The following is a 27265-nucleotide window of genomic DNA, read 5'->3' on the forward strand; positions in this document are numbered from 1 at the left end:
TACCTGGGACAGTCTCCATTTGCTGCCCTAATAAAAGCCATGAAAGTAAGGTCCTACCTGTGCTGGCCTGGCTGCAGCTACATCAACAATGCAGAAGGACAACAGTGTAAGGGCTAACAGACAGAAAGCTCTATTAGACTTCTGTGGAAGTTAAGCAAACTAAAGTCCAAGAATAACAGTGATACGTCCAAACCTATCCTGTAAATGTGTTGGCTGAATTGCTTCTTCCATGTTCCAATGTCTCTTGCTATCCACTATTTATCCAATGGTATTTAAGAGTTCCTTCTGCAATTTTATTGATAGCTCTTTCAGAACCCTTTCTGTAAACCACTGAAGACATGCTGCACTCATAAAATTCTTGAAAGTACTCTACCTATATGGTAAATGTTCAGTGCTGTACAAACAGATGTGAAGGAATTAGGATTTCAGAGAATAATCTGGCTTCTCGAGAAGAATGAACTCAATAATATAATGCACTTACTGAAGGGATGCACATCAGTTTATAAAACTTTTTAATAATGCTCATTAAATGCACAAGTTTAATTCATAAATACAGATGAACTAGTACAAAAATTAAAAAGGGAAAGTTGATTTATTTAGAAACGCATTGAATTCCAATGGCCACTTTTTGTGAAATTAAAATGGGTTGGTGTCAGTGCAGTCAGAACAATTTTTAAAATACTATTACTAATCCAGCAATTCAGCCTAGATGGATGCACTACCCCTCTAACTCATCGGCATCCTCTTGTGAGGAACTAAATCAATCTTTGGTACTGTAATAAAAATATACCAAAATCTCCAATAATTCAGTATGGAGAGGAAAAGATGCAAACCAAATGCTGAAAATGTTCACATTCGTGCTTCAAAAGTGTAATTGACTTCTCTCTACATTGAAAAAGGTATTTAAGGCGCCATGATAGCTTGCAACTACACACAGTTGTTCTGTATTTTACAATGAAGTTACAATGTATTTGATATTGGTTTCAATGGGATATGATTAGTGAGGCGGTGGGTAGGAAAGGTCTGTTTTAACAAGTGTCTTAAAAGTATAGCTATGAAGTTTCCTGTTATAAGGGAGAGCACAGGGGAGAGTTTTAAAGTTCTTTTTTTGAGCTTTTATACAATATCACTTTTTTAAAAACTCAAAATTAGCCACTTTCAGAATAGAGTCCATGGTTTCCTATTGAAAGATCATTCATTTTGTCTAAACAGACTTTTCAGACAGCCAGAAAAGAACCAACACTGATTAATAACTAACTGCTCCATATATGATAGGAAACTTTTGCACTATAACTAGCACAACTGTGGCCAGAACTCAGGAAAGTTACTTTTTAGACTACAATTCCATAGTCCTTTTCCTGACCTCTGTAGCAACTTAAGCACTGCTGTAACAGAAATCAGAGTGGATATATAATCGCAAACAGCCATTTTGTTTGAGCACAGCCTAGTTTACTAGTACTGTCTGATGGTACCACCCTCCAAGGCCACCATAAAGTGTATCCCAGTTCAATGCATGTTAAAGGATTTGTCTTCAGAATTAGTTAAAAAGAAGTATATACAGAGTTCACAGTCTCTGTTCAGGGATCACTGCAATCTAACTTACAGTACAAGCATTATCAGTGCATAAGCAGTGCATGACTGGAAGCAAGCCAATCAGCACCAGCGCTATCCACGCTCCATTCATTCCCATGGAGGCTAAGTAGGATTTCTGTTAACTGATTTCTCCCACTGTATTTTACAACAGTGCAAATTTGTATGAGTAGATCTTTGCTTGACAGGAATGTTCCAAAGCAAATAATACAAGACAGAAACAAAACCATGATCCACAAAGCAATTCTTTCCCTAGGTGCGGACAGTCTTGAAAAAGGGAGCATATAGCATGCCTGTGCACATCTGCATTTAAAACTAGGTACAGCAAAAATACTTAAACACAAAGTCTTCTACTTTAAAAGAAAAAGAATACTTTAAAAAGGAGAGCCTTTTCTGTGTTGAGAAGTCAAAAGAAACCTCATGATCAATAACTCAGATGCAATTCTCCTTGCTTTTGGATACCTGTGGCTCAGGTGGGACAGAAAAATCTGAAATGAACTGGCAGTTGCCTTGTTTCTACAAGTGTTTTGTCCATCTTTCCATTATGATGATCTCGGGAAAAAGGGAAAAAAATACAATTTATGAGTTCAGTACTGTTAATGCCTTCCACGTCCTCCTTCAAAGGCATGATGTTCTTTGTGAGCTGAAAGACAAGATATCACATAAGTATGAAATATATTTTGTTGATGAGGTCTTATGGACATTGCACTTTACTTATATGGCATGCAAGGCAACACTTACGTTTATAAAAAACTGCTTTAAAAGATGTTTGTGGCAGAAGTTCATAGATTTTTTCTAAAACTGTAGCTTCACTTGCTAGTGATGCATTGACATTCCAGACTTGAACAACATCTTCCCGATCACGAACGCTGACACTAACCCCTATTACTTCGTCACCTGTGAAGAGGGAGCATTATCATTATTAAAAGCTATTTTCAACTTACTAGAATGTATGCTCCAAAACACACTATAGAAATAATCCAGTTTGAGACTGCTTTACTTGCCTTGGGTCAATGCTAGGGAATTCAGGGAACTGTAGTTTTATGAGACATTTAACCTTCTCTGTCAGAGAGCTCTGGTGCCACAATAAACTACAATTCCCAGGATTCTCTAGCACTGAGCTAGGTAGTTAAAGGAATCTCCAACTGGATTATTTCTGCAGGGTGTTTTGGACCTATGAGGAGCTCTTAATCACCACTCTCCAATTGAAACACAAACACACCAAACAAGTGAAGAAAACTTGGTCTATGTGGCATGTTGAAAATGAATGTGTATATCCTTTTTTAAATCCAGTTATTACAAAATCTAACTCACTCAATTCTACTATAAAGTACTTAGACACTGCAAGATACATATTAATTTAACCAGTAAACCTAATTATTAGAGAACTCAGAGATTATTGTTTAAAGTAAAAGTTGGGGCTGTAGGCTTGTTTGGGACAAATTTGAAGTATGGATGTCTGAGAAAAGCTACTGAATACTCTGTAGCTGCAGGGCATTACAAAGGATGGAAGGAGGAGTAATGGGCATTCAGACAAATTTTACTATCAGCACCTCACGATGATGCATTCCTCCCTACAGTTTGCAGCCAGGTACTAAGCATTCACTTTTTCCAAACTCAGAGTGCTCTCATATTCTTTATCTGTCGTGATGTAGCCAAGGAGACATGTGCCCTTTCAAATCCACAGCAACAGGACCTGTTGAGCCTTTCCCCTGCATGACCAATAGTGCTGGTAGTCAAAGGGGTAGCATCCAACTTCCTGCAGGTCACTTTTTTCTTTCTTCCTTTGCACAGGTGTGTTCTAGTCATGCTTCCATATTGTGTCTATAAAATTTGGACAGAGTACTGTCAACAGACTTTATCAATATTAGCACACTGAACTGAAGTACTTCAATTTTTTTCTACAAAGACAGCACCCTCCCTTCCAGCTTACAGAGGTGCCTTGAACAAAGCTTAAGAAAATAAATTCCTTTCCCCAGCATCTGAACCAGCCAAAGAGACGATCAGCTTTGGGTCCTCTCATACTACACAGATATAGCACTATGTCTCCACTTTAACTGTCATGGCAACATACTATGGAATCCTGGGATTTGTAGTATAGTGAGGCACTCAAGCTCTCTGGCTGAGAATTCTAAATGCCCCTCCCTAAACTTCATAGGATGCAGCTATGGCAGTTATAGTGGAATCATGATGCTATAATTGAACAGTGTGAAAGAGCCCACTGACTGGAATGTGCCGGATCAGTCAGCAATAACATAACTCCTATCTTTATGTCACATTTATTTTATATTTCAACTTAAGCAAGAAATACTTTAAAACTAAAAGAATAAATAAACAAATCCTTACCTCCTGCACAGCGATCTGTAAACTGTTCCCCAATGGTAGCTAGCAACAATTCTTTCCAAACTGCAGACTACAAAAGAAAAAATAAGAAATTGTGTGTGTGTGTTTTTTTTAAAAAGATGGTACTTGCAGTTTGAACTTCAGTATACTTTGTGCAAAAGCTACTCTAACTGAGCATTTTATTCTCAATTTACTGCAAAAAGGCTAAGTAACTGATTGTATGTTTTTAACCTGAATTTCTGAGGTTTATTCAAACATGAAGTAGCTGGGGAATGTTCTCTGAATTTTTTTTATCTCTTTCCTCTAAACTTCCCCTTCTTAACAACAGCTTATGAGATCCATTCTAACTGTTTATCTTTAGGAATCATTCCATTTCAGAAGAGAACAAGACATTGTCCTAGAGACAAATAGATTTGTTGTGGTACATGTGAGTCCAGTATGCCTCCATGCCATCTACTAGCAAAACACAAATCGTTTTAGGCAGCCTTGTAAATAAGCTCACAAAAGGTACCAGCCTGGAAAAATATTTACCTGCTGAGAGAGCTCCGTTTCTATGGCTGGACACCACGGAAAGGGGACAGTTATTCCTATGCTTAGTTTCCAGGAAACACTCCATCCCTCTTCTGCTAATCTGCTCACTGCATGAATACATGGCATCACATGCACTTGCCTTTTTGTGATTCTTGGTTGCTAATGGATACCGGGCTAGCACTTAAATACATCTGCTCTTTCAACCTATTATTTCTGAACCAATCTGTCAGTGTGTCCTTGCGGTCTGGGCATGTTGGCTGCCTGTTAAATTTGGAACTCCCTTTTCCTGAAGGTAAAAAGGCTTAGCCCAGCCATCTGAGTTTTTGGAAGTGGGTAAAGGTTTCATTGCTAGTAACTAGGGTTTTAAAATGTGAGGACTTTTATCCACCCAAGCCCTTCGGATGGAGCAAGCAGCACAGAACAAATCAGTGCCCCATTTATGAATGTGGGTTTAGTCCTGTGTAGGAGTAAAGGGCATGTAGTATAGTCATCAATATAATAATAAAAGCAAAAATTGAAATACAATAATCATTTAAGGGAGGAAGGGAGATAGCAGAAGCTGTTAAACAGGAAGCGGCAACTGGGATGGGAAAGTGATGCTTAAAAAGTACACAAAGGTATTCAAAGCAAGACAAGTCCAGGGTGGTGGCGGTGATTAATCTGTCAGCAGAACAGAGACTGATGACAGAACAATACTGTCCCTCCTGCATGCATCTCCCCAAACTCTGTCCTGCGGAACAGAAGGAATATCTCAGAGCAGATTTTGGGTATGCACAAGTGTGTGTGTGTGTGTGTGTGTGTGTGTGTGTGTGTGTGTGTGCATGCAATGGGAGAAAAGAGATGGGAGGTCCTGTCCCATGAGCAGACCTCCACTCATGTAAAGTTAAATGTCCTGAACAGCTCTAACTGCTGCCACACTGCAAAATTAATGCAGTCTGCCACCACTAACAGCCACGGCTAAATCCTTTGGAATCCTGGGTTTTGTAGTTGTGGCACCAGAGCTCTCTGACAGAAAAGGCAAACTATCTCCCAAAAGTACAAATCCTAGAATTCCATACACTGAGCCATAACAGTTAAAGCAGTGCATTAATTCTACAATGTAGATGCAGCCTGCCTCCCCCCTCTCTCTCACACACAAACTCATTGTTTCTCACAGACACTGCCCCACAGCTCACAGAACTAGAACTCTGAAGTGAGTTATCCTAAAACAATATTAAATAGCACCCGCTCCACACAACACAGTAACATTATTGAATTAGGCCTGGTGACATGATGTCAAGCACAACATACCGTACTATCTTTGGGGACCTTCATTTTCCAGACACCACCTCTGGCGTTGCTTTCTTCTTCCCTGATTTGAGAAGAAAACAGCTGTACAGACTGGCATATTTATCAGATTGTAGGGCTAGTGTTCTCCTATGGAAGTATCATGCAAAGAAACAATTTGATGCTGAACATATAGCACAGCAGACTAAAATTGTTTAAAGATCTGGAGACTGAAAAAAAATAAAGCAATGTTCTAGATCTTGTGTTCTGAATTGTGTGGCAACAACAGGAACAAAAATTTTGTAAGTCAGAAAAGGACCACACAGGATTTCTGGTGGCCAAAAGATTCAGAGTTCTTCAGCCCCTTCTAAGGCTCGCAAAATAGTTCCAATGAAATAAGAAAAGGTTTGCCCTTTTCATATACTTTACAGAAGTTGCAGAATTCCAGTTACACTGTTGCAGAATTTCTGTAGCACTGACTATTCATAGGTATTTCAGCATAAAGCAAGTATGGCACTTTGGGCAGCTTTCATTTCTCAGCCCTGTACAAGAGGGAATTTAGCAGGAATGTAGAATGCTGGCTGGGGAATTCTGATACTTTTAGTCCAAAAATTAATTTTTCCAAGGCTCAGAAATTACCACATGAAAAAGTGATCCACTTCTCTTTTGTTTCTATTACTTATTTCTTCTGGCATAAGAATTCATCTGTGTTCAAAGAATGGTAATAATGTGAATATACATACCATAGAGGTCGTCTTTCTCCACGCATTAAATGGTAACTACATCTCAGAGGCAGGTTTGTCACAGGAGGAATATTATTATAAACGCTCCAAAATATCTAGAAAAAAAATGATTATACTGGTATAAATTCACTGTTGTTATGGTGACCATAATGTTGCTGTGGTGGCCTAGCACAGGGTTTTTCTGAGGCTGAAAGTGTGTAACTTGCCCAAGATCAGCCAGTGAGTTTCTATGGCCAAGTGGAGGTTTGAACCCTGGTCTCCAGAGTCGTAGGTCAATGCTCAAAACATATGACACGCTGGTTAAATTATTATTAAGCAATTCATGTTGTTGTTATGTGCCTTCAGGTTGTTTTCATCTTCTGGTGACCCTATCATGGGATTTTCTTGACAAGTTTCTTCAGAGGGAGTTTGCCATTGAGATCCTCTGAGGCTGAGAGAGTATTACTTGCCCAAGGCCACCCAGTGGGTTTCTGTGGCCCAGCCATGATTCAAACCCTAATCTCCAGTCACAGTCCAATGCTCAAACCTCTACACCATGCTGACTCTCATTCAATAAGTAATTCATACTTAACAGTAAACATAACAGTACATAACTGGTTCATTTCTGGGTACAATTCAAAGAGCTGGTCATGATCTACAGTTATATATCCCCATTTGAGCCTGCCCAAGTTTTAAGATCCTTGGAGGGGGGACTTTTCCTTGATCACACCATCATCACAGCCATGTTTGGTAAGCACATGTCAGATAACCTTCTTGGTGGATGCTATCAGACTGCAGAATTCCCTTTTATAGGAAGCTGAGTGACCCCATCTCTGCTCCCTTTCCCCCCAGCAGGCAGACTTTTCTGTTTATCTACACTGTGAAGTGTTAACTGTTGCAGGTCTTTTAATTGGGCTGTGTTGTATTTTTTACTATTATTATTTCATTTTAATGGACTTCTAAAAATTGTTTTAAATGAATGCTTTTAATGGCATAATTTAATTAAAAAAAACCTTTTGTGTTATCCATTGTGTTAACTGTACAGTCAGCCCTCCGTATCCACTGATATTTATCCACAGATTCAACCATCCACGGCTTGAAAATGTTTCTAAAATATATAAATTCCAAAGTCTTATGCCTCAATCCATTTATGAACCAAAGTGGCTTTCTTCCACTACTGCAAAAATGAAGCTTTTGATAAAGTTAAGTAAGTAGCTTACTTAAGATGGTGCAGCTGGGAGACGTGTGCTCCAGCGAGCGGGCCCTTAAAACTGGGGTCCCTCAAGGAGCCATTCTGTCTCCCATGCTATTTAACATTTACATGAAACCGCTGGGAGAGATCATCCGGAGACATGGGGCGCGGGGTTATCAGTACGCTGATGACACCCAGATTATCTTCTCTATGTCTCCGACTGATGCAGTGACCGGGGATGGCGTCTCTCCTCTCAGGGCCTGTCTGGAGTCAGTAATGGACTGGATGAGGAAAAACCGACTCAAACTAAATCCAGAGAAAACGGAGCTACTAGTGATAGGTTCCCCCGGTCCGGGAATGGCGGTGGTTCCACCTGTCCTGAACGGGGTCACGCTCCCTGTGAAGGACTCCGTGCGCAGTTTGGGAGTGCTTCTTGATTCGTCGCTTCATCTAACTGCTCAGGTGAATGCGACGGTCAAGAGCACCTGTTATCAGCTTCGGCTGATCCGCCAGCTGCGCCCATACCTGGACCGGAGGGACCTAGAAACTGTTGTACATGCCCTGGTAACTTCGAGATTAGACTTCTGCAATGTACTCTACATGGGGCAACCCTTATACCAAACTCGGAAGCTCCAACTGGTACAGAATATGGCAGCCCGGCTGGTCACTGGTGCGACCAGGACCAGCCATATAACACCTATACTTAAAGATCTTCACTGGCTGCCTATACGCTTCCGAGCTCAATATAAGGCGTTGGTTATTACCTATAAAGCCCTAAATGGCTTGGGCCCAGGATTCCTGAAGGACCGCCTCTCCCCGTACAATCCGCCTCGCACCCTCAGAACATCTGGGCAGCAATTGCTGAAGGTGCCAGGGGCTAGGCTAGCTTCTACTTCTAGAAGAGCCTTTTCCACAGCTGCCCCTGCCCTTTGGAACACGCTGCCCACCGAGCTCCGCTCATCTACTACCCTGGCCCAATTTAGGAAGGATCTTAAGACCTTCCTATTTAAGCAGGCATTCCCCGACTAAACATCCTGCGGGCCTCCCTCCTCTTCCGTGGCCATGAGGATGGGCTAATGGGGCTTTTTTATTGTTTTTATTGTTATTCTTGTATTAGTATTGATGCTGTGTTATGTATGTTTTTAACCTGTATTTGTGCTCTGTTCGCACTTGTAAGCCGCCCTGATCTTTTTGGAAGGGCGGGATATAAATAAAGATTTTATTATTATTTATTATTATTTATTATTTATTTATTAGCTTGCAATACATAGTTAAAAATATAGTTGCAAAACCTGTATAGTGACTGCAGGTATCACTTTTTTTATAAGGCAATTTGTGATATTTAAAGATGACAAAACATCACACCATTCAACTCCATTAATAATGTTTCACTTGAAGACATTAAGCAGAAAGTCTGAAAATATGAACTGCTTTCCAATTTCAAATTGCAAGTAATAATTCTCATGTGCTAACACCTTTGTTTTTTACCTGTACAGTTTGTACTGTGTAGATCTTCTTTAAATTTGATGCACATTCAGCAGCTGTGGTACCAGGAAGGGACCTTAAAAGTAAAAGAAAGCAGATGAATTATAATACACCTGAGAATAAAAATGACTAGAAATAGAAAGTCTTTCCTGTACTTAAAACAAATAAGACAAATGGTACTATTGACATTGTGAACATTATTCTATGAAAATGACAAAACCAATATTTAATCACACTTTTGCGATCATCTAAGTGGTGTGGACAGAAGCCCTCCGTGTATTTGAAAATTTCCAATTTATTTAAGCCTTATTGGGATTAAACACATAGAGGAATCAATGTGTTCAATCAATGAATTGTTTATTGACAAGTCATTCATTTATTGAGCACTTTGAGATGTGTCTTCAGATTCTTCTGTGGACTTTATTGGGTGCTCCTCAGTTTTTTCTTCCTTCAATTAAAAATACTGGTAGATGGAGAGGGGACTGTACAGTAAATGAATTGCAGGCGTCTTCTGTTATATAAAATGTATAAATGCTGCCATCCTTCCCATTGAATTCAATCAGATTTAAGCAGCCTAAGGTGGTAATTCTATACACCTTACCTACATATCCAGGAGTGGCCATGTTGGCCATGTAGCAAAGTACAATAAAATCCAAAATCCACAAAATAATGATACCTTTCTTGGGCCAACAAAATGCACAAAATACACATTGCAAGCTTTCGAAGCTCCGCTGGCTTCTTCCTCAGTCAAAGAGGTTTAAAATCATGCAGGAGAAAGGATCATTGGTACTTACTTGATATATGTCCATTTCCAGCAGGAAATTTAGTCCTAAGCCTATGGCTGTTCTCAGTTCAGATGTTACATGCAGGCAGGTTTCCTTCTCCTTCTGGCCGTGTGGGTACTCCAGAAAATAAAAAATTGTAAGTTCCATTAGCAAGACAAAAAGAGATGCTCCTCTTGAGATTCGAGTTGCCTCTGTTCTTTGTGAAACTACAAGCTCCTCTGTAAAGCAGAGCACACTGAATTTCTAAAGAAACCATCCATGGCGAGAAGGAGCAGGGGCTTGCTTTCATGAATGTGCTTCCAAGACATCTGAACTGAGAACAGCCACAGGCTTGTGACTAACATCGTATCTTTTTCTCCTGTATGATTTTTAACAGCTTTGCCTAATGACGAAGCCAGTGAAGCTTTGAAAGCTTGTAACATGTATTTTGTGCATTTTGGTTGGCTCAATAAAAGATACTATTGTTTTATGCGTTTTGGATGCATTTACCTACAAATATGTCCCACTTACACAATGGATGCAATTGTAACTGTGTACAATTGCACCCAAAATACTGGGTGCTCATGTGCAGGGAAGCCCTTGTCTTAAATCCACCTGCTAATCCCAAGTAAAGTAGATCCATTTAATCAATGGGATTTACCTAAGTGTTGACTTACCTTCAACAACTGATTGACTGAGTCTTCTCTGCAAATGAAATTAGCCTAAGGGTTAGCCTATCATGGAATTCCCAGCATTCCTGTCTCCTAGCTTCACTGGATAGGGATGCTGGAAACTGCAGTCCAACAATATCTGGAAAGCCATGTTTCCCATTGTTATTTCCCTAAGAATGTTCATTAACAATTTATAAAAAGTGTTCAGTTTTAACCTATATTTTACCACAAGGATTTCTTACAAGCATGTCTTGCATTTTCATACTGATTAAATGAACATTGTGTTCATCAAACTAAAAAAGTTTTTTAAGTTTCATTTTATTAATTTTATAGCTACACCACTAGATGGCAACCTCCTATAAACCTTATCATGCCTTCAATGACAGAAATCCAAGCACAGAAGCCCACACTTGTTAACTAATAACTAGTTAGTAAACTGTCACACTTTCGTTATTTCATGCATTTGTGCAAATACTGAAAATGAAAAACTGTCACAGATTTCCAACATACATTTTTAGAGAAATGGTATAATAGAGCACAGATGCTTACTCACAGGTACAGATCGTCCCTTTAAACTATTTTTGAGGCTATTTCCACATTACTCATTTGCACCACATCTTGTAGGCAGAATGGGCATAAAACCTCCCCAAAACACTGATGTTCACGGAAACATAAGTGCCCACTATCCACCAGTAACCTATTTTGATGGGATTGCAGCTAACAGCAAGATGGACAGGTTCACCAAGCAAGAAGAATGGGGGACTAGAGTAGTAGTGAAGGGACTGGTAGCCACTTGAAGCTCAAAGGACAAATAATATTTTACGGTTTCTAGCCTGATCTTTAGTGAAGTCATTCAAAGTGCTGAATCTGACACCTAAATTAGCTTCAGCACCTTGAAGAGATTCAAGCACCTCACTGACATCAGAGTTGGCAGCCACCACTGAATTAAGAGATAAGAGTTTAGAGACATAGCCGTGTCAGTCTGGGATATGAGCATGCAACTGGAATATGAATATGCAATTGTAGCACCTTCAAGACTAACTGTGGAAAAGAAGTTGTAGGATAAGCTTTCACACACTTAGTGTATGAAAGCTTATGATACAATTTCTTTCACACAGAGGTATTGCAAGATCTCTTTGCAAAAGATAAAAATGCTAGATTCAACTTCTGCTGAGCTACTTTAAAGGCACCAGACCCTGTCTGATCTTGGAAACTAAGCAGGGTCACCTCTGGTTAGTACATCGATAAGAGACCACCAACAAATACCAGGTGCTGTCGGCTATGTTTCAGAGATAGGAACTGGTAAAACTTTTGAGTATTCCTTGACTAAGAAAACACTACAAAATATATGGGGTTAGACCGAAGCCTAGACCAAAAGCCGTAAGTCGACAGGCGACTTGAAGCACATGCACAATTGCACACACAGAGAGAATTATTGCAGAGCTACAGGACTGCCTTTATTGCTCAGCCTATTAACTGGGAGCACTGTTGTCACATTGTCAAACCTGTTCTAAGAGTGGGCAAGCCATTTTTTAAGCACATTGTACTCCTGAAGTTCAAAAGATGAACAATGATAAGTACATAATATCAGCTACCCTCTCTTCCTTCAAAAGATATACAGATCATCAAATCCAAGGTGGTGAAGAGATTATACTATCTTTCTTAGCCAGAAGAGAAATGTACATTTAGAGCAATGTCCTGGCAACCAGTTGCATAATAACCATTGCAACACAGATAGCGAGTTAATTCTTAAATATTCTGAACAAGTACAAGGATTCTGCACACTCCTTCCTGTTTGCTGTAGTCAGGATTATCATTACATTGGCTATATTTAAAAATATTAAAAGGCAAAAAACCCATCCCCAATTCAAACCTATAAAAAGGATGGGTGAGGTTGGATTAATCTTTCCTTTGGTAAAGAGGTAATGAGTAATGCCAAAGTTGTTGGAAGCCTAGACTGAAACCCAGCTCACTGCTGTGTGCCCATCTCGCTGGATCTGGGACCTTTTTCTCCCCTGAGTTCAAAGTTCTGGTGCTGTTGGCTGGCAAAACATTCAGCACATGTGCAACTGGTAGAAAACTATCAGATTATTTTTATTAAGAGTGTGTGTAGAACAACTTATTTTTTTTAGTATTACAGTAGTATATCTCCTCTGTAGATGAACTAACATTCCATTTTACATTGATTCTGCAGACTGGAAAAAGATGCACTGGATCATTTTATAACCAATCTGAGCTAACGCTCATACACAAGCAAAATGTAAATCACTAACATTCTTTAAGTACCCAAGAATAATTTACTTGTTATTACAACCATCACCTTCTTTGATAAGCTGGTTTTTGGCCTTGTTTCTAAAAAGAAATATGATGCCTGAATTGGCATCACAGGAGTCATTACAGTACTTACAGGCTGCTTCAGATTATTTGCTTCTTAGAAAAATCACTGCTGGGGTACTACAAACTAAGGGATGCTGAAGCCTTCTGCACCACATCAGAACTTTTCTTTCTGCACTAATTGTCTCACAAAGAAAGAGTGAGAAATTGACTGGCATCTTTAAGAGGAGTTAGCTGCAAAAATAATCGCAGCTTACTGGAGAAAATATAGGAAGGCATCGAGAATATTGATAACACCTTTTCATCTTCCCTGAAGGTTATATTATTCTAAAGAACAGAGAAAATGGATTTTTACTGAAACAAGTATTTCATGAGAATGAAGCATATTTGGACTTAATATGTTTGCTGCCTTGAGATTTCATGATAAAAGGGTATGATCAAAATATTTTAATAGATAGGTCGCCAAAGGCATACGCTTGAACTCAAGAAGAGACTTACCAGCTGAGACTGATGATCCTTCCAGACAAGTATTCTGATTCCAAGTAGCTCCAGTTTCAGATGCTATAGGTTTAAATCCATTTTTAGACCCAATTAGAGCAGAACCACAGAAATCAATAGAATTTAAATAAGTTCTTGCTTATCAAATTTCCATTGCTTTGATGGAAGAAATTTTGAAAATTAAACTTCAGTTGGATCCTTAATTATTTCTACTAAGAGCTCTAGATGATTTCTTGGAGAAAAATCAAGCCAGAATACCACAATATATGAGAACAGCAGCTAGATTGATGCACAAAAATGGAAGGCGTCAACAATCCCTTCATCTGAAGACTAGTTGTTAAAATTATATGACTTAGTGGATATGGATAAGCTGACTATGCAGATACATGAGAAGCCATCAGAGAATTTTTAAAAAGAATGAAAGATGTTGACAGAATATATGAAAAATAAGAGAGGTTCTATTTTGACTTTAGTTTTTTGAGAGTGAGATATTAAGTAGAGGCTTTGGTTTTTATAGAATGTTTTAGACCTTTGTAAGGCCTCAGGGAAAGGCCTTTATTTATATTTCTAGTTTTTGCTTTAACTTTTGAATAAATTTAAGAGTTACCATATATACCTGTCTATAAAAATTTATGCCCCAAAATTGACACACACCCCCCCCGCAAATCCCAGGTCAACTTATTTACAGGTCACTAGTTTGGCAAGAAAGAGCCAAGCAGAAAGAGTCCTGGATGACTGATTACTATTGCTGTTTGCTTAAGAGTCCCTCTCCCGCCTGTGTCTGGCTGAAATGAAAGCTGAAACAATGAACAAAAGCCTCAGCAAGAGTCTCTTTTGCCATACACACACATACACAAACTGAAGGAGCCTCCAAGTTCTACCCTTGACTTATCCATAGGTCATGGCAAAATCCATAATTTTGGCCCCAAAACCTGACCTCGACTTATACATGAGGTCGACTTATAGTACGGTAGACAAGTAATGTTAAATAGCCATTGCTAGGTAGGCTGGAAGCTTTTCCCCCTTGGTTATTGTGCATGTTTTTAAAAAACATTTGTTTGATGTTAGTTATTGCTGTTTTGTCCCCTCTGTTTTTTAGATACAGAAAATTGTGTATATTGGTTGTTTGGTTGTTTTAGTAAACATATTTTTGAAAAAGAACAAAAATTTCTATTGCTTCAAGACGTCTAATACTACTGAATAGTTTTAGTCCATGGATAGTAAGACCTTTCGGACTCTCCCATACCATCCACAAAAGTTTTCACTGCAGGAATATTTGGATGGGCCAGTGATGGCTGCGTATGCTCTCTGGGAAAATCTCTCAGTTTTTGGGAAGGCTCCAAGAGAAAGAACATAGACAGTAACAGGATCTCATGAGCCATAGCATGTTCTGCAGACGTCAGATGTAGGGCAAAGTGTTTACAAAAGAGAAGAGTATACTGATCAGTTCACTAACAGTAATGGTTGAGACATGCTCATATTAGCTGCAGCATTACAAGAAACAGATCAGAATTTGACTTTTCAGGACCAACAAAGGGCTAGTCTACAAGATGAAAATATTTCTTGCGATTAGAATGTGATCTGGCCATACATGATTCAAACGTATCTGGCCTATTTTGGGGTGTGTATGTGTGTGTGAAAAACACTCAAATGCTGAAGGAAAAGGAATTACAGTTATTACTGGAGTATGCAGAAGGATGCACACTACTGAATGTGGGGGTGTCCACTTCATATGCTTTCGCATGGCAGAGGATTATGTGGCAGAGGGAAGGCAGGTGGGTGGAACAGGCCATCACATAGCCTTTTCCTGCCAGGAAACAGAACTACCAATTTCACAAATTGACAGTAGCATCATTTTTGAGCATTTGTACATCTGTGTGCTGTGGTGCTCATACACATTTGTTTTCTTTATTTTTTTTGCAAGCCAAGAGGTGGCAACAGGGACAATGATCCAAAGGACTGCCACCCTGCATCCTAAAGGGGAGTGCAACCATAGCCAGCACAGACTTTAAGCCCAATACTGGATCAACCAGCCCCCAACTAAAATAGCAGAAATAGATGGATTTTAAAAATGCAGTGAAGTGTGTGTCTGGGAATGAGGCATGTGTTTACAATGAACAAGGCTCTACAAAGAGAACAAAAGTTGTGAGCAGAGACATAAGATCCACAAGGTTGCGAGTTCAAGACCAGCAAAAGGGCCCAAGCTCGACTCAGGCTTGCATCCTTCCGAGGTCGCTAAAATGAGTACCCAGACTGTTGGGGGCAAATTAGCTTACTTGCTAATTAGCTTACTTGCTGTTCACCGCTATGATCTTTGGAATAGCGGTATATAAATAAAACAAATTATTATTATTATTATTATTATTATTAAGACCATGGAACAACTACGCTAGAAGTATCACATCATCATCCTCAACTTCTAATGTGTTTATCATAGAAATATATGAAGGATACTCTATTAATAAAAAAACATGTCTGTCTTTTGGGAAGAGGGCGAAGCAGCCCTAAGTTATGAGTCCTTGAAGCATGATTCTGTGTTTGCTGGGCACACAGTAGATAAAACAGAGCTCTGGTGCATCAGATGGCCAAGTATGTTTCATCACTTTGCTGTTGATGCTTTTTTTTGCTTGCAAAGAGACTCCAAAAATTTCAAGGAGTCTGCTAAGCTGATGAACATTTAAGTTCTTTCATTGCAATTTCAGTGTCCTTAAGAAATGTACATTTGGATAAGTTTTGCTACATGTTTCCACAATCGCCTCTCATAAGACAGCAAATGTAGTTACACTGAAGACTGAACCTTTGGATTTCCAGCAAGTTAACCCTGATGAGTAGTTTGCTCTATACAGCTTTCATTGTTCTCCCTGTTTTGAAATTAACAAGACAAAGGCCAGACACTGAATCCTGTAAATTATAAAGAAGCCAATTGTGGTCAACTTGCATTTTTAGAGGAAAAAGAAATAACTATAGTCACATGATTACCGTTTCCATACATGGGCTGATGCATTTCAAAACACAAAGGGTGATGTGAACCAAAACAAACCTCTTTAATTTCAAAGGAGGGGGAAAGCACTGAGTTGCAGTACAGTGCGTCCTTGCTATACGCGGGGGATCCGTTCCGGACCCACCCCCCGCGTATACCAAAATCCGCGTATGCTCAAGTCCCGTTGTCCCTCCCCTCTCCTCCCCCCAACTCTTTCCTTCCCTCCCTCCCTCCCTCCCTACTTACCTTTTCGTCGCTGGTGCCGCGTCACTGCCACCGCCACCTCAGCCGGAGCCGGGGGGAAGGCCGGGTGGGGGTTTTGGAGGCCAAGAAGCCTCCAGCCTGCCACCCGGCCCTTCTGCGGTGGCGGCGGCAGCAGAGCACCAGCGCCAGAGGCCTCTTCGGCCCCCACTCCGCCGCCGCCGCCACCAGCACCTCTGTGCAAGGGCCGGGTGGTGGGCTGGAGGCCTCTTGGCCTCCAGTCCGCCACTCGGCCCCTGCATCGAGGTGCAGGCGCCGGCAGAGAGGGGGCCAGAGGCCCCAGGCGCTCGGCCTCCTCCTCCTCCTCCTCCTCTCCGCGGCGCTGCCACCGCTGCCAGGAGAAAGGCCGGGTGCTCTTCCTGGAGGCCTCCAGGAGCAGCGCCCGGCCTTTCCCCTGTCAGCCGTGGCGACGGAGAGGCCTTCCCTCCGCGGCTACAGCCAGGGGGCTGGCGGCGGCGGAGTGGGGGCCGAAGAGGCCTCTGGCGCTGGTGCTCCGCTGCTACTGCCGCCGCCACTGCAGAAGGGCCAGGTGGCAGGCTGGAGGCTTCTTGGCCTCCAAAACCCCCACCCGGCCTTCCCCCCGGCTCCGGCTGAGGCGGCAGCGGCGGTAGCAGCGATGTGGCACCGGCGACGAAAAGGTAAGTAAGGAGGGAGGGAGGGAGGGAAGGAAAGAGTTGGGGGGAGGAGAGGGAGGGAAGTTGTCCCCAATGGTGGCGCGCGTGCACGCGCGCCGCCATTGGGGACAAAATCCCCGGATTTGCCATGTGCGTATGCTTAAATCCGCGCATGGCAAATCCGCGTATAAGGAGGACCGACTGTATAACTCTCTAAGAAATGTAAGGCAGAGTCAGTATTGTACTGTATAGTGGTCTGAGTGTTGTACTAACATTCCAAAATTCAACCCTGCACTCAGGACTATGGGAGATGATCTTTAAATTTCTGCTCAGCGATGAAAACCCACTGGGTGACCTTGGGCAAGCCACACTCTCTCAGCCTTAGAGGAAGACAATGGCAAACCTCCTCTCAATAAAACTTGCCAAGAAAATTCTATGATAAAATTGTCAAAAGGCACATAATTGTAACAAAACATAAAACACATGCAACATCCTAATTTAGAGGAGGGGAAATTTGTTCTTTCAGATATTCTGAACTATAATTTCTTACCATTGGCCTTGGTGGGTAGGGCTGGTCACAACCGATTACATCTGAGGATGTAAATGTGCTCCCTTCTTGTCCACATGTCCTTCCCAAAATAAGATCTACTGAAACCACCAATGTATGTTGGGCCATGTAATTGTCTACAAAGATTTTCTATGATTTCTGTGTCTGTGTTACGAATATTTTTCAGCCTCTTAAAAATGTCAGTGTACATTACATTTTATGGGAATTTTAATATGATGTTCTATAGAATACCCCAGATATGAAGGAACTAGGTAAAATCCACAACTATAAAGATATATCATTGAATACCAAAATCAGAATAATCCATACCACTGTATTTCCAATTTCTGTGCATGTTTCTGAAAGCAGGACAGTGAAGAAAACTGATAGGAAAAAATATCATCTCATTTGATATGTGGTATTGAAGGAGAGTTCTACAGATATTCCAGACAATCAAAAAGACAAAGAAATGGATCCTAGAGCAAATCAAGCCTGAATTCTCACTAGATGCTAAAATGACTAAGCTGAGACTTTGAACACAATGTGACTTACTGAAAAAGACAATAATGGTAAAGTGGGAGGCAGGTTTTTGTTTGTTTTTTTAAAAAAGAGGAAGACCACATTTGGAGTGACTCAAAAAGGGAAGCTGTGGCTCTGAGCTTGAAAAGACCTGAGTACAACTGTCATGACTGGGGTTATTTGAAGGTTTCTTCTTTATTCAGTTCTCATAAGTCAAAGCCAACCTCATGGCAAGTAACAACAAGTAGTGGTCCATGGTCCAAGTGAATAGGTAGGTGGGGGCCTTGTCCTGCCATTGTGGGACAAGAGACTCCCCTTTACTTTTTTTTAAAGATAGGTAAGTGATGGATCAAGGAAAGCACTGAGGGATAGAGAAAGAGGGAGGGGAAAGGGCAAAACAACAGGACAAATAATTATGAAAAGGCCACGTTGTTACTTGTAGCTTCAACTATGCCTATACCAGATAAGCTGAAAAATTTACTTTTTAATGACAATTCCCAGAATCCCCCACCCTTTGAATTCTGCCCTTTGAAATCTGGGAGTTGCAATTCTAAAAATTAACCTTTCCAGCCTCTGCAAATAAAATAAAATAAAATAAAAATTATTTGGCATGTATATATCTTTGAAAGCACTAAGAATGATAAAAGCTTGGGCTAAATGATTCAGTGAGATCCTTCCAAGTCATGATTCCATAAACCTAATCTGTTCTAATCATGAATTGAACAATTAGATGCATACCAGATCAAAATGATGTGCCACTAATTTCAAAAGGATTTATTGCCTGGTAATTTGGTATGAGGCAAGATTGCAACAAAGGTGTAAGGAATGAAATCCCTTTCTATTCATGTGGTGGGGTGGGTTGCCATGGCTCCCCTCTACTGCAACCTTTATTTATGCCCCACTTTTTCTCCAAAATTGGGAATCAAGGAGGTTTACGAATTAAAATGAGTACAATATAGTTAAAAATGTATAAAAGTCAGCATTAAAATAAAACCAAACTATAAGAATATTAAAGAGTATTTAAAACATGGAGGGATAGCAAAGGGAGGGGGCATTTCTAGCCTACCTAGGGAAGAAATTCTGGAGCCTTGACCAGCCACTGAGTAGGCTCTATCCTAAGTCCACACCAATTGTACCTGTAAAGGTGGTGGGTCTAACCTGGAGCCCTTGGGATCAAACTGTGCCCCAGAAAGCCCAATATGGCTTACATTCAGGCTGTTTTATAAATTGTATCTCCCTGTATGTGTCTGCCCAGGCCCTGAGATTTTCCTGAGTGGTTTGTCTTTTAGACCCATATTGTACTCATTTTAATTCGTAAGCCTCCTTGAATCCCAATTTTGGAGAAAAAGTGCAGGGGAGGCGGAGGTTGCGGGAGATATCTCTGATGTGGGGCATTCTGCTTGCATCAACAAGCAATTTGAGGATTAAGTGAAGGTGGTTGAGGCATGATGGATTTTATCTTGGAATAGGTGTAGGGCTGCATCCTAGACCTAAAGCTTAAATGTCAGCTTTAGGTTGCAGATTTGCTGATACCCTTTATTTCATAGGTCCAAAACACACTGCAGAAATAATAATAGAATCATAGAATAATAGAGTTAGAAGAGACCGCAAGGGCCATCCAGTCCAACCCCCTGCCATGCAGGAAATCCAAATTATTATTATTATTATTATTATTAACCTTTATTTATAAAGTGCTGTAAATGTACACAGCGCTGTACATACGATCTTTTTAATTAGACGGTTCCCTGCCCTCAGGCTTACAATCTAAAAAGACATGACATAAAAGGAGCAGGGAAAGGTGGTGGGACTAGTAGGCTAATACATATAAAGTACATAGCAAATCAAAGCATCCCCGACAGATGACAATCCAGCCTCTGTTTAAAGACTCCAAGGAGGGAGATTCCGCTACACTCCAAGGGAGTGTGTTATATTGTTGAACAGCCCTTATTGTCAGGAAGTTCCTCCTAATGTTGAGGTGGAATCTCTTTTGCTGTAGCTTGCATCCATTGTTCTGGGTCCGTCTCTGGAGCAGCAGAAAACAAGCTTGCTCCCTCCTCAATATGACATCCCTTCAAATTTTTAAACAGGGCTATCATATCATCTCTTAACCTTCTCTACTCCAGGCTAAACATCGCCAGCTACCTAAGTCATTCCTCATAGGGCATGGCTTCCAGACCCTTCACCATTTTAGTTGCTCTCCTCTGGACATGCTCGTTTCTCCACATCCTTTTTAAATTGTGGTGCCCAGAACTGGACACAATATTCCAGGTGGGGCCTGACCAAAGCAGAATACAGTGGGACTATTACTTCTCTTGATCTAGACACTATACTTTTATTGATGCAGCCTAAAATTGCATTGGCCTTGTTAGCTGCTGCATCGCACTGTTCACTCATGTTCAACTTGTGGTCTACTTGGACTCCCAGATCCCTTTCACATGTAGTTTCATTCAGCCAGGTGTCCCCCATGCTATATCTGGGCATTTTATTTTTCTGCCCTAAGTGCAGTACGTTACATTTCTCTGTGTTGAATTTCATTTTGTTAGCTTTGGCCCAAGGACATCTAGGGCTGCACCACATTGCAGATTTAATTCAGTTTGACACTACTTTACTGTCATGGCTCAATGCTATGGAATTCTGGAATTTGTAATTCTGTAAGATATTTAGCCTTCTCTATCAGAGCACTCTGGTGTCACAACAAACTACAAACCCCAGGATTGCATGGATGGAGTTATGACAGTTAAAGTATTGTCAAACTGCATTTATTCTGCCATAGGGCAGCAGTCTAGGTCAGGAATGAAGAATGCCACTACCCATAACTTCTCTGAACATCTTTTCTAAATAGTTCTTCCCACATCTACCATTTTCTAAGACCCAAAGTGACTTTGACTAGGCAAAGAGATGGGTATAACTGGCGAAATTAAGAAACTGGTATTAAGAAACACCTCATTTTCTGCCTATTTTGCTGTTAAAATAAAACTTGTTTCCCTTTTCAGAGACATAGCATTTTAGTCCAAAATATCAATATGAAAAGGAAGTAGAAAGTTGATTTACCTCCTCAGAGGAAGTAGAACAAGAGGTTGTCTGCATGGGTTAAACACTGTCTGCATCCCAAGAAATAGGAATAGCATTTACATTTCTATACTGCTTATCAGTGAACCCAGGACTCTCTAGGTTTACAATCTATAAGTCAATTGCCCCCCAAAAGCTGGGTACTCATTTTACCAACCTACAAAAGGATGGAAGGATGAATCAATCTGGAGCCCCTGGGATCGAACTCACAACTTGTGGCTGCAGTACTGGCATTTAAGCACTGTGTCACCAGGGCTCCTGTTTCCATGATGCACTGTAACTTCCGGAGGAATACTGTGGGCTTTCCCCATTAACCTGACTTTGCCCTGGAGTTAGGGAAAACCCTGGTGTTTCCCCGAAACCTCAGATGAGCATGGGGTTTCTGGTGTGCAAAGAGCTGGATTGGGCACAAAGTGGGCTAACCAAGCTGTTTACACACTTGGTACCGTACCATCCTGCTTCCCCAAGCTGAGCATCACAGGGAAAGCAGATGGACTGTTCCCAGAGCCATTACCGCTGCTTCTGTCCCTGCAGGAACTCCATGCACAGGCCACCCAGCACAACTACAGTGGACCATTGCTTTTCCTGTGACCAACAAGAAGAGATCAAAGGGTTAGGAGGACCGAGGATGGGCCAGCCATGCTGCTGAGTGTTGGCCTGATTGGACTGTGCAAATAATGTTGTGCTGTTGTACCGGGTGCATGAGGCTCTAAATGTGGCCAATAATGCATAATGCTCCAGACTATCAGCCAGTGCAGAGAGGATGTTTGGCTGCATCTGCCCTGCAGAAATAATCTGGTCTGACACCACTTTAACTGCTATAGAATTCTGGATATTTTTTGTTGTGGCACCAGAGCTCTGCTTCCCAGAATTCCATAGCACCGAGCCATGGCAGTTATAGGTCCAAAACACACTGCAGAAATAATCCAGTTTGAGAACACTTTAACTGCCCTGGCTCAGTCCTAGGGAATCCTAGGAATTGTAATTTATTGTTGCACCAGAGCTCTCTGACAGAGAAGGCTAAATGTCTCACAAAACTACAGCTCCCAGAATTCCTTAGCACCAAGTCTCAAACCAATTATTTCTGCAGTGTGGAGGCAGCCATTGTCTACAAAAGGCTATGCTGCAACTTTTCCCCCCACACATTTAGTCTCAAAGGTGCTTGCTACAAGACCATTTTTCATACTCATTTCCCTTTTACATAACTGGGGCACTTCTATGTTCAAACTGCTAATGTCACATCAGGTCTGGTTCTCAGTATTTAATTTTATCAAACCCCTCAGTAGTTTTGGATTTCTTTGTAAAATGCAACTGGTTATAAGAAGATTTCAGGCCTCAGCTATTTGTCTGAGGAAGCTGTTTATACCTCAAGGACAGATTCTCCAGTTACAAAACCTGATCTTTACAGGACAACGAGCCAAGCACCTATTACAAAGTCTGACTAGACAGGGTGCAAGCCAAACAACAAGTGTTGGGAAATCACAAAGTTCGGAAGAGGGTAAAAAAATTGCGTGCAGTTTGAGACAGTACAAACAAACATGTATTTTAGTCCTGCTTTGGAGTGATAAGGGGAGTGGATTTGGAGTGTGACAGACTGGGAGTAGGCCCATGACTTTTGAATCTGTCAGAAAATTTATACCTATGGATATTTCTTTTCTTTTCTACAAATTATTTTGATTATTTTTTTTTAGCAAAACACTGAGGGAAATCAAGATTACGATGATGATGATTAAAATAAAGAAATCACTAGAGGCAGCCATGAATTTCCAAGCTGCCCTATTTTTAGGTTGTGAATTATAAAGAAAGACAGGAAGAGATCAGGTTGCAAAATACGAAGGTAAAGAACATATCAGAAGTAGAGCCTGTTGAAGGCTACACAAAGTTATGAGGTAAAAATAGCCTTGTAATTTTTAAATAAGACATGGGACAGAGCAGAAATGCATTTCTCTAAAAAGGGGAGCCAGCTATAAGCATGTATACAAATTATGACCTTTTCTCTGTAATCATCATATGTTGAGTTTTTGACTGCCATATGGCTTTTAAACCATGCTGAGCAGCTGCAACTCCCATAATCCCTCACCATTTGTTATGCTGGCTAGGTCTGTTGGAAGTGCAGTCCAAAAACATCTGGAGGGCATCTGGATTGCCAACCCCTGCTTTGAAGAAAGGGCAGCAATCTTATTTCCCCAAGAAGCGTGAATTGTAAAGACAACATTGACAGAATGAGAATCTACAAACTGATAGTTATGTGACATTGGGGGTAATTAATCTCTGAGAATTAATTGTCTTAATTCTTAATTAAGGTAGTATTTTTCTTCCTTGCTTTAATTCAGAACACACCATACATTGGGAACTTTCAAGAGACTCCCCATTTCATCCATAGGCACACAATGAAAACTCATGCTGTGTGGGGTGACAAAAAGATATTTAAAGTCACTGTTTGGCACTGTGTTTCAACCAACAACAACTATTTTTCTAAACCATGAATACTGCTGATGGTAAACATGCCTCTTCATGGGCAATCAGGATGGCATGAAAGAGCATCTGTCACAAAGTCAAAGCCACAAATGCGGAGGGAAGATTGTAGTCTTAAAAACCTTTGGAAGATCAGTAAGGGGTTTATTACACGAGGGGAAGCTGCAAGTTTAAACAGGGTTTATCCCATGAAAATCGCACAATTACTATTGAAGCGCAATTAAGATTTTCACATACATTGGTCATTATCCCAAGAATAACCAGGGAATAAACAGCAACAAATCATTCATAGGATTTTCCTGTGGATAATTTATTGCTGTTTATTCCCTGGTTATTGCCAGGTTAATGGCGCTTTAATCGCTTCTGATCACGACGTTGTGTGAAAACCTTTATCACAAATGCATGCAATTGTGTAATTTTCACAGGACATTCCTGGGATAATGGTACTTTAACCATGACATTGTGTGAAAATCTTAATTGCAAATGTGCCATTTTCACAAGATAAACCCTGTTTACACTTCCAATTGATCCCGTGTGATAAACTCCTAAGAAAAGAAAACCCTCCTTTCCTGCTGTGTGACAAAGAAGCTCAGAAAAGGTACTGAAAGGAACAGCAAGGTCTTTACTGGTAAAAGTGGTGAGAGAACCTATTTGAAAAGCTACAGCTCCGGGGTTCTTCTTTTGTCTTTCCCACAAGAGACAAGCCTTTTCTTGGTCCCCATTAAACAGTGTTGCTACACACACATACACACACCACAAGTTCCTGTACATCTGCAGGGCGAGGCAGGGGAGCTGCACTTGCTGAATTTCTGCCAGCAGACACAAGCAGAACAGCCATAGGGAAGGGGGTCATACCACAAAAGGGAAAGGTGCTCTGCACATGCTCAAGCGCACTCATTAGTTGATAGCATAGGCTTTCATGATCCCTGGAACTAAACAGAGACTTCAGAATTAAATCCAATTGCCCCAAATGGCCAAGAGGAGAAAATATGCAGAAGAAAACATATATGCGCGCATGTAAACACATGGCTAAGATAGTGGCACCTCTGGTTTCTGGTGGTTTAAGGTACACAAACTTTGTTTCACGCACAAAGTTAATATTGTGTATGAAATCACCTACAGGCAGTGTACACAAGGTGTATATGAAACATTAATGTTTAGACTTGGGTCCCATCTCCAAAATACCTCATTACCTATGAAAGAACTAGAAAAGATCCTAAAGAGTAAAGGTATATAACTGAGTACTAAAGTTAGAATTGTACAAGCCATTGTATTCCCCATCATTAGAATGTGAGAGCTGGACTGTGAAGAAAGCAGATTAAGAGGAAAATCAATTCATTTGAGCAGAGTGCATGGGCAGCCAAAAAGACAAACAAATAGGTCATTGAAGAGATCAAGCCTAAACTCTCCCCGGAAGCCAAGATGACCAAATTATTAGAAAAGACAGTAATGCTAGGGAAGGTAAAAGGAGTGGAAAGAGAGGAAGACGGCAGACCAGGTGGTTAGACTCAAGCAAGGAGGCCGTGGGCCTGGGTCTGCAGTGGAGGGCAGGGGGTCTTGGAGATGTCTCCTCCACAAGGTCGCCATGAGTCCAGATCAAGTTGAAGGTGGTTAACAACACCAACATATGGAAACACATCCAAAATCTGAAACACTGGGAAATCCAAAACACTTCTGGTTCCAAGCTTTTGGAATAAGGGAGATTCAACCTGTATACAGTATATAGATACATGTTCTTGTCATGTGCCTTCAAGTCGTTTATGACTTATGGTGATCCTATCATGGGGCTTTCTTGGCAATATATGTTCAGAGAGGGTGGGTTGCCTTTGAGGCTGAGAGTGTGTGACCTGCCCAGAGTCTCCCAAGCGGTTTCCAGAGCTGCAGGTCAACTCTCAAGCCACTACACCATGCTGGCTCTCTAAATACAACGCACACTTATGTGAGAGCCAGCCAGAGTGGTGCAGTGGCATGAGTGCTGGACTATGACTCTGGAGACCAGGCTCTGAATCCCTGCTTGGGGCACGGAAACGCACTGGGTGACTGTGGGCGAGTCACACTCTCTCAGCCTCCGAGGAGGGTCATGGCAATCCCCCTCTGGACAGATCTTGCCAAGAAAACCCCACGACAGGTTTGCCTTAGAGTTGCCATTAGTCAAGAAATGACTTGGATGCACACAACAACAACTACAACAACAAATACACACAGATATACACACATATTCATACACATACATGTGCATACATACACACACACATATGTATATACATATACTTGTATATATTCATATACTTATACATGCATATTCATACACACACATGTATATACATATATACACATGTCCATATATACACACACATACACATATGCATACATATACATCTACATATATGCATATACATAAACATGCATATACTGTATACACATATACATACACACATACATATACATATATGTATACACATACACACATATATATAAACATAGATGCCTGTACATATATGCATACACATACACACATACACATACATGCACATATATGCATATATATATACACACACACACACACATAAATGCCTGTACATAAATAATAATGATAATAATAATAATACTATATTTACATCCTGCCTCTCTGTCAATGACACACACAGAGACATATACCTACCTACCTACCTACATATATGTATATACCTATATTTACCCACAGCCACACATCCATGTGCCTGTGTGTGTGTGTGTTTCTCCTGCCTGTTCCCCTCTCTTTGTGTGTGTTGTGTGTTGTGTGTGAATGGCAGAGGGAGAGGGCAGTGGGGGCGAGGGAGCCGAGAGGAGAGCAGGGCAGGCAATGGGGGTCTCTCTCGTGTGTGTTGTGTGGGGACCAGGGAGCCCTTGTTGTTGTTGTTGTTGTTGTCAGTGGGGGGGGGGGTCCCGCCTTGCCCTTGAGGGATCCGGGGGCAAAGCGAGGCCCTGCTTCCCCTTGGCTTCCCTGGGGAGGAGGGAGGGAGAAGGCCGCCGGCCCAGAGCCGCCCTCACTCACTTGTCGAGCCAGAAGGTCCAGGGCGAGTGGAGCGGGATCCCGGCGCCCTCGGCCTCCAAACCTCCGCAGACCTCGGCCTCCACCTCCGCCTCCTCCTGCTCCTCCGGGGCCGGGTGCGGGGTCCTCTCCGGGGGTCCCGGCTGCCTCTCCGGGGGGCTCAGCGCCATGGCCCTCCTTCCTTCCTTCCTTCCTTCCTCCCTCCTGCCCGGCTGCCTGCCTCCTTCTTTCGGCGCCGCCCAAATCCCGCCTCCTCCGCCCCTGAGGGAGGGAGCCTGGGTCCTAGGCCCAGCTTGGCCCCGGCTAGAGCTAGGCCCCTCGCCCTCTGTCAATGGAGACCCAGGCTCTCTCCGACTCCTGGCTGGACACAAAG

General features: G+C 41.5%; 1 protein-coding gene across 2 annotated transcripts; it reads right to left on the reverse strand.

The window, feature by feature from the left end:
* Positions 1-481: 481 nt before the first annotated feature.
* EIF4E3 (eukaryotic translation initiation factor 4E family member 3) lies at positions 482-27121 on the reverse strand. Of its 2 annotated transcripts, none has more exons than XM_089519566.1 (7): positions 26896-27121; positions 9133-9205; positions 6474-6568; positions 5755-5815; positions 3937-4003; positions 2332-2487; positions 482-2233 (listed from the first exon to the last, which is right to left on the reverse strand). In XM_089519566.1, the coding sequence occupies exons 1-7, from the start codon at positions 27060-27062 to the stop codon at positions 2187-2189; spliced, it is 666 nt and encodes a 221-aa protein (XP_089375692.1). In that variant the 5' UTR covers positions 27063-27121; the 3' UTR covers positions 482-2186. The 2 variants fall into 2 exon arrangements, with proteins under 2 accessions (XP_089375692.1, XP_089375702.1); XM_089519576.1 differs by lacking the exon at positions 26896-27121 and adding an exon at positions 13397-13442.
* Positions 27122-27265: the final 144 nt, after the last annotated feature.

Source organism: Sceloporus occidentalis, unplaced genomic scaffold (genome assembly GCF_023333645.1).
Source record: "Sceloporus occidentalis isolate IW3139 unplaced genomic scaffold, rSceOcc1.0.p SCAF_1, whole genome shotgun sequence".
NCBI classification, from domain to species: Eukaryota; Metazoa; Chordata; class Lepidosauria; order Squamata; family Phrynosomatidae; genus Sceloporus; species Sceloporus occidentalis.

Bases quoted from the DNA above. Each gene is read 5' to 3' on its own strand.
- EIF4E3 (XM_089519566.1), bottom strand. From the start codon at position 27,062: ATGGCGCTGAGCCCCCCGGAGAGGCAGCCGGGACCCCCGGAGAGGACC. The intron at 9,206-26,895 runs GTGAGTGAGGGC...TTTACTTTTAAG, and splicing joins TGGACCTTCTGGCTCGACAA to GTCCCTTCCTGGTACCACAG. The intron at 4,004-5,754 runs GTATGTTGTGCT...TTTCTTTTGTAG, and splicing joins AGGTCCCCAAAGATAGTACG to TCTGCAGTTTGGAAAGAATT.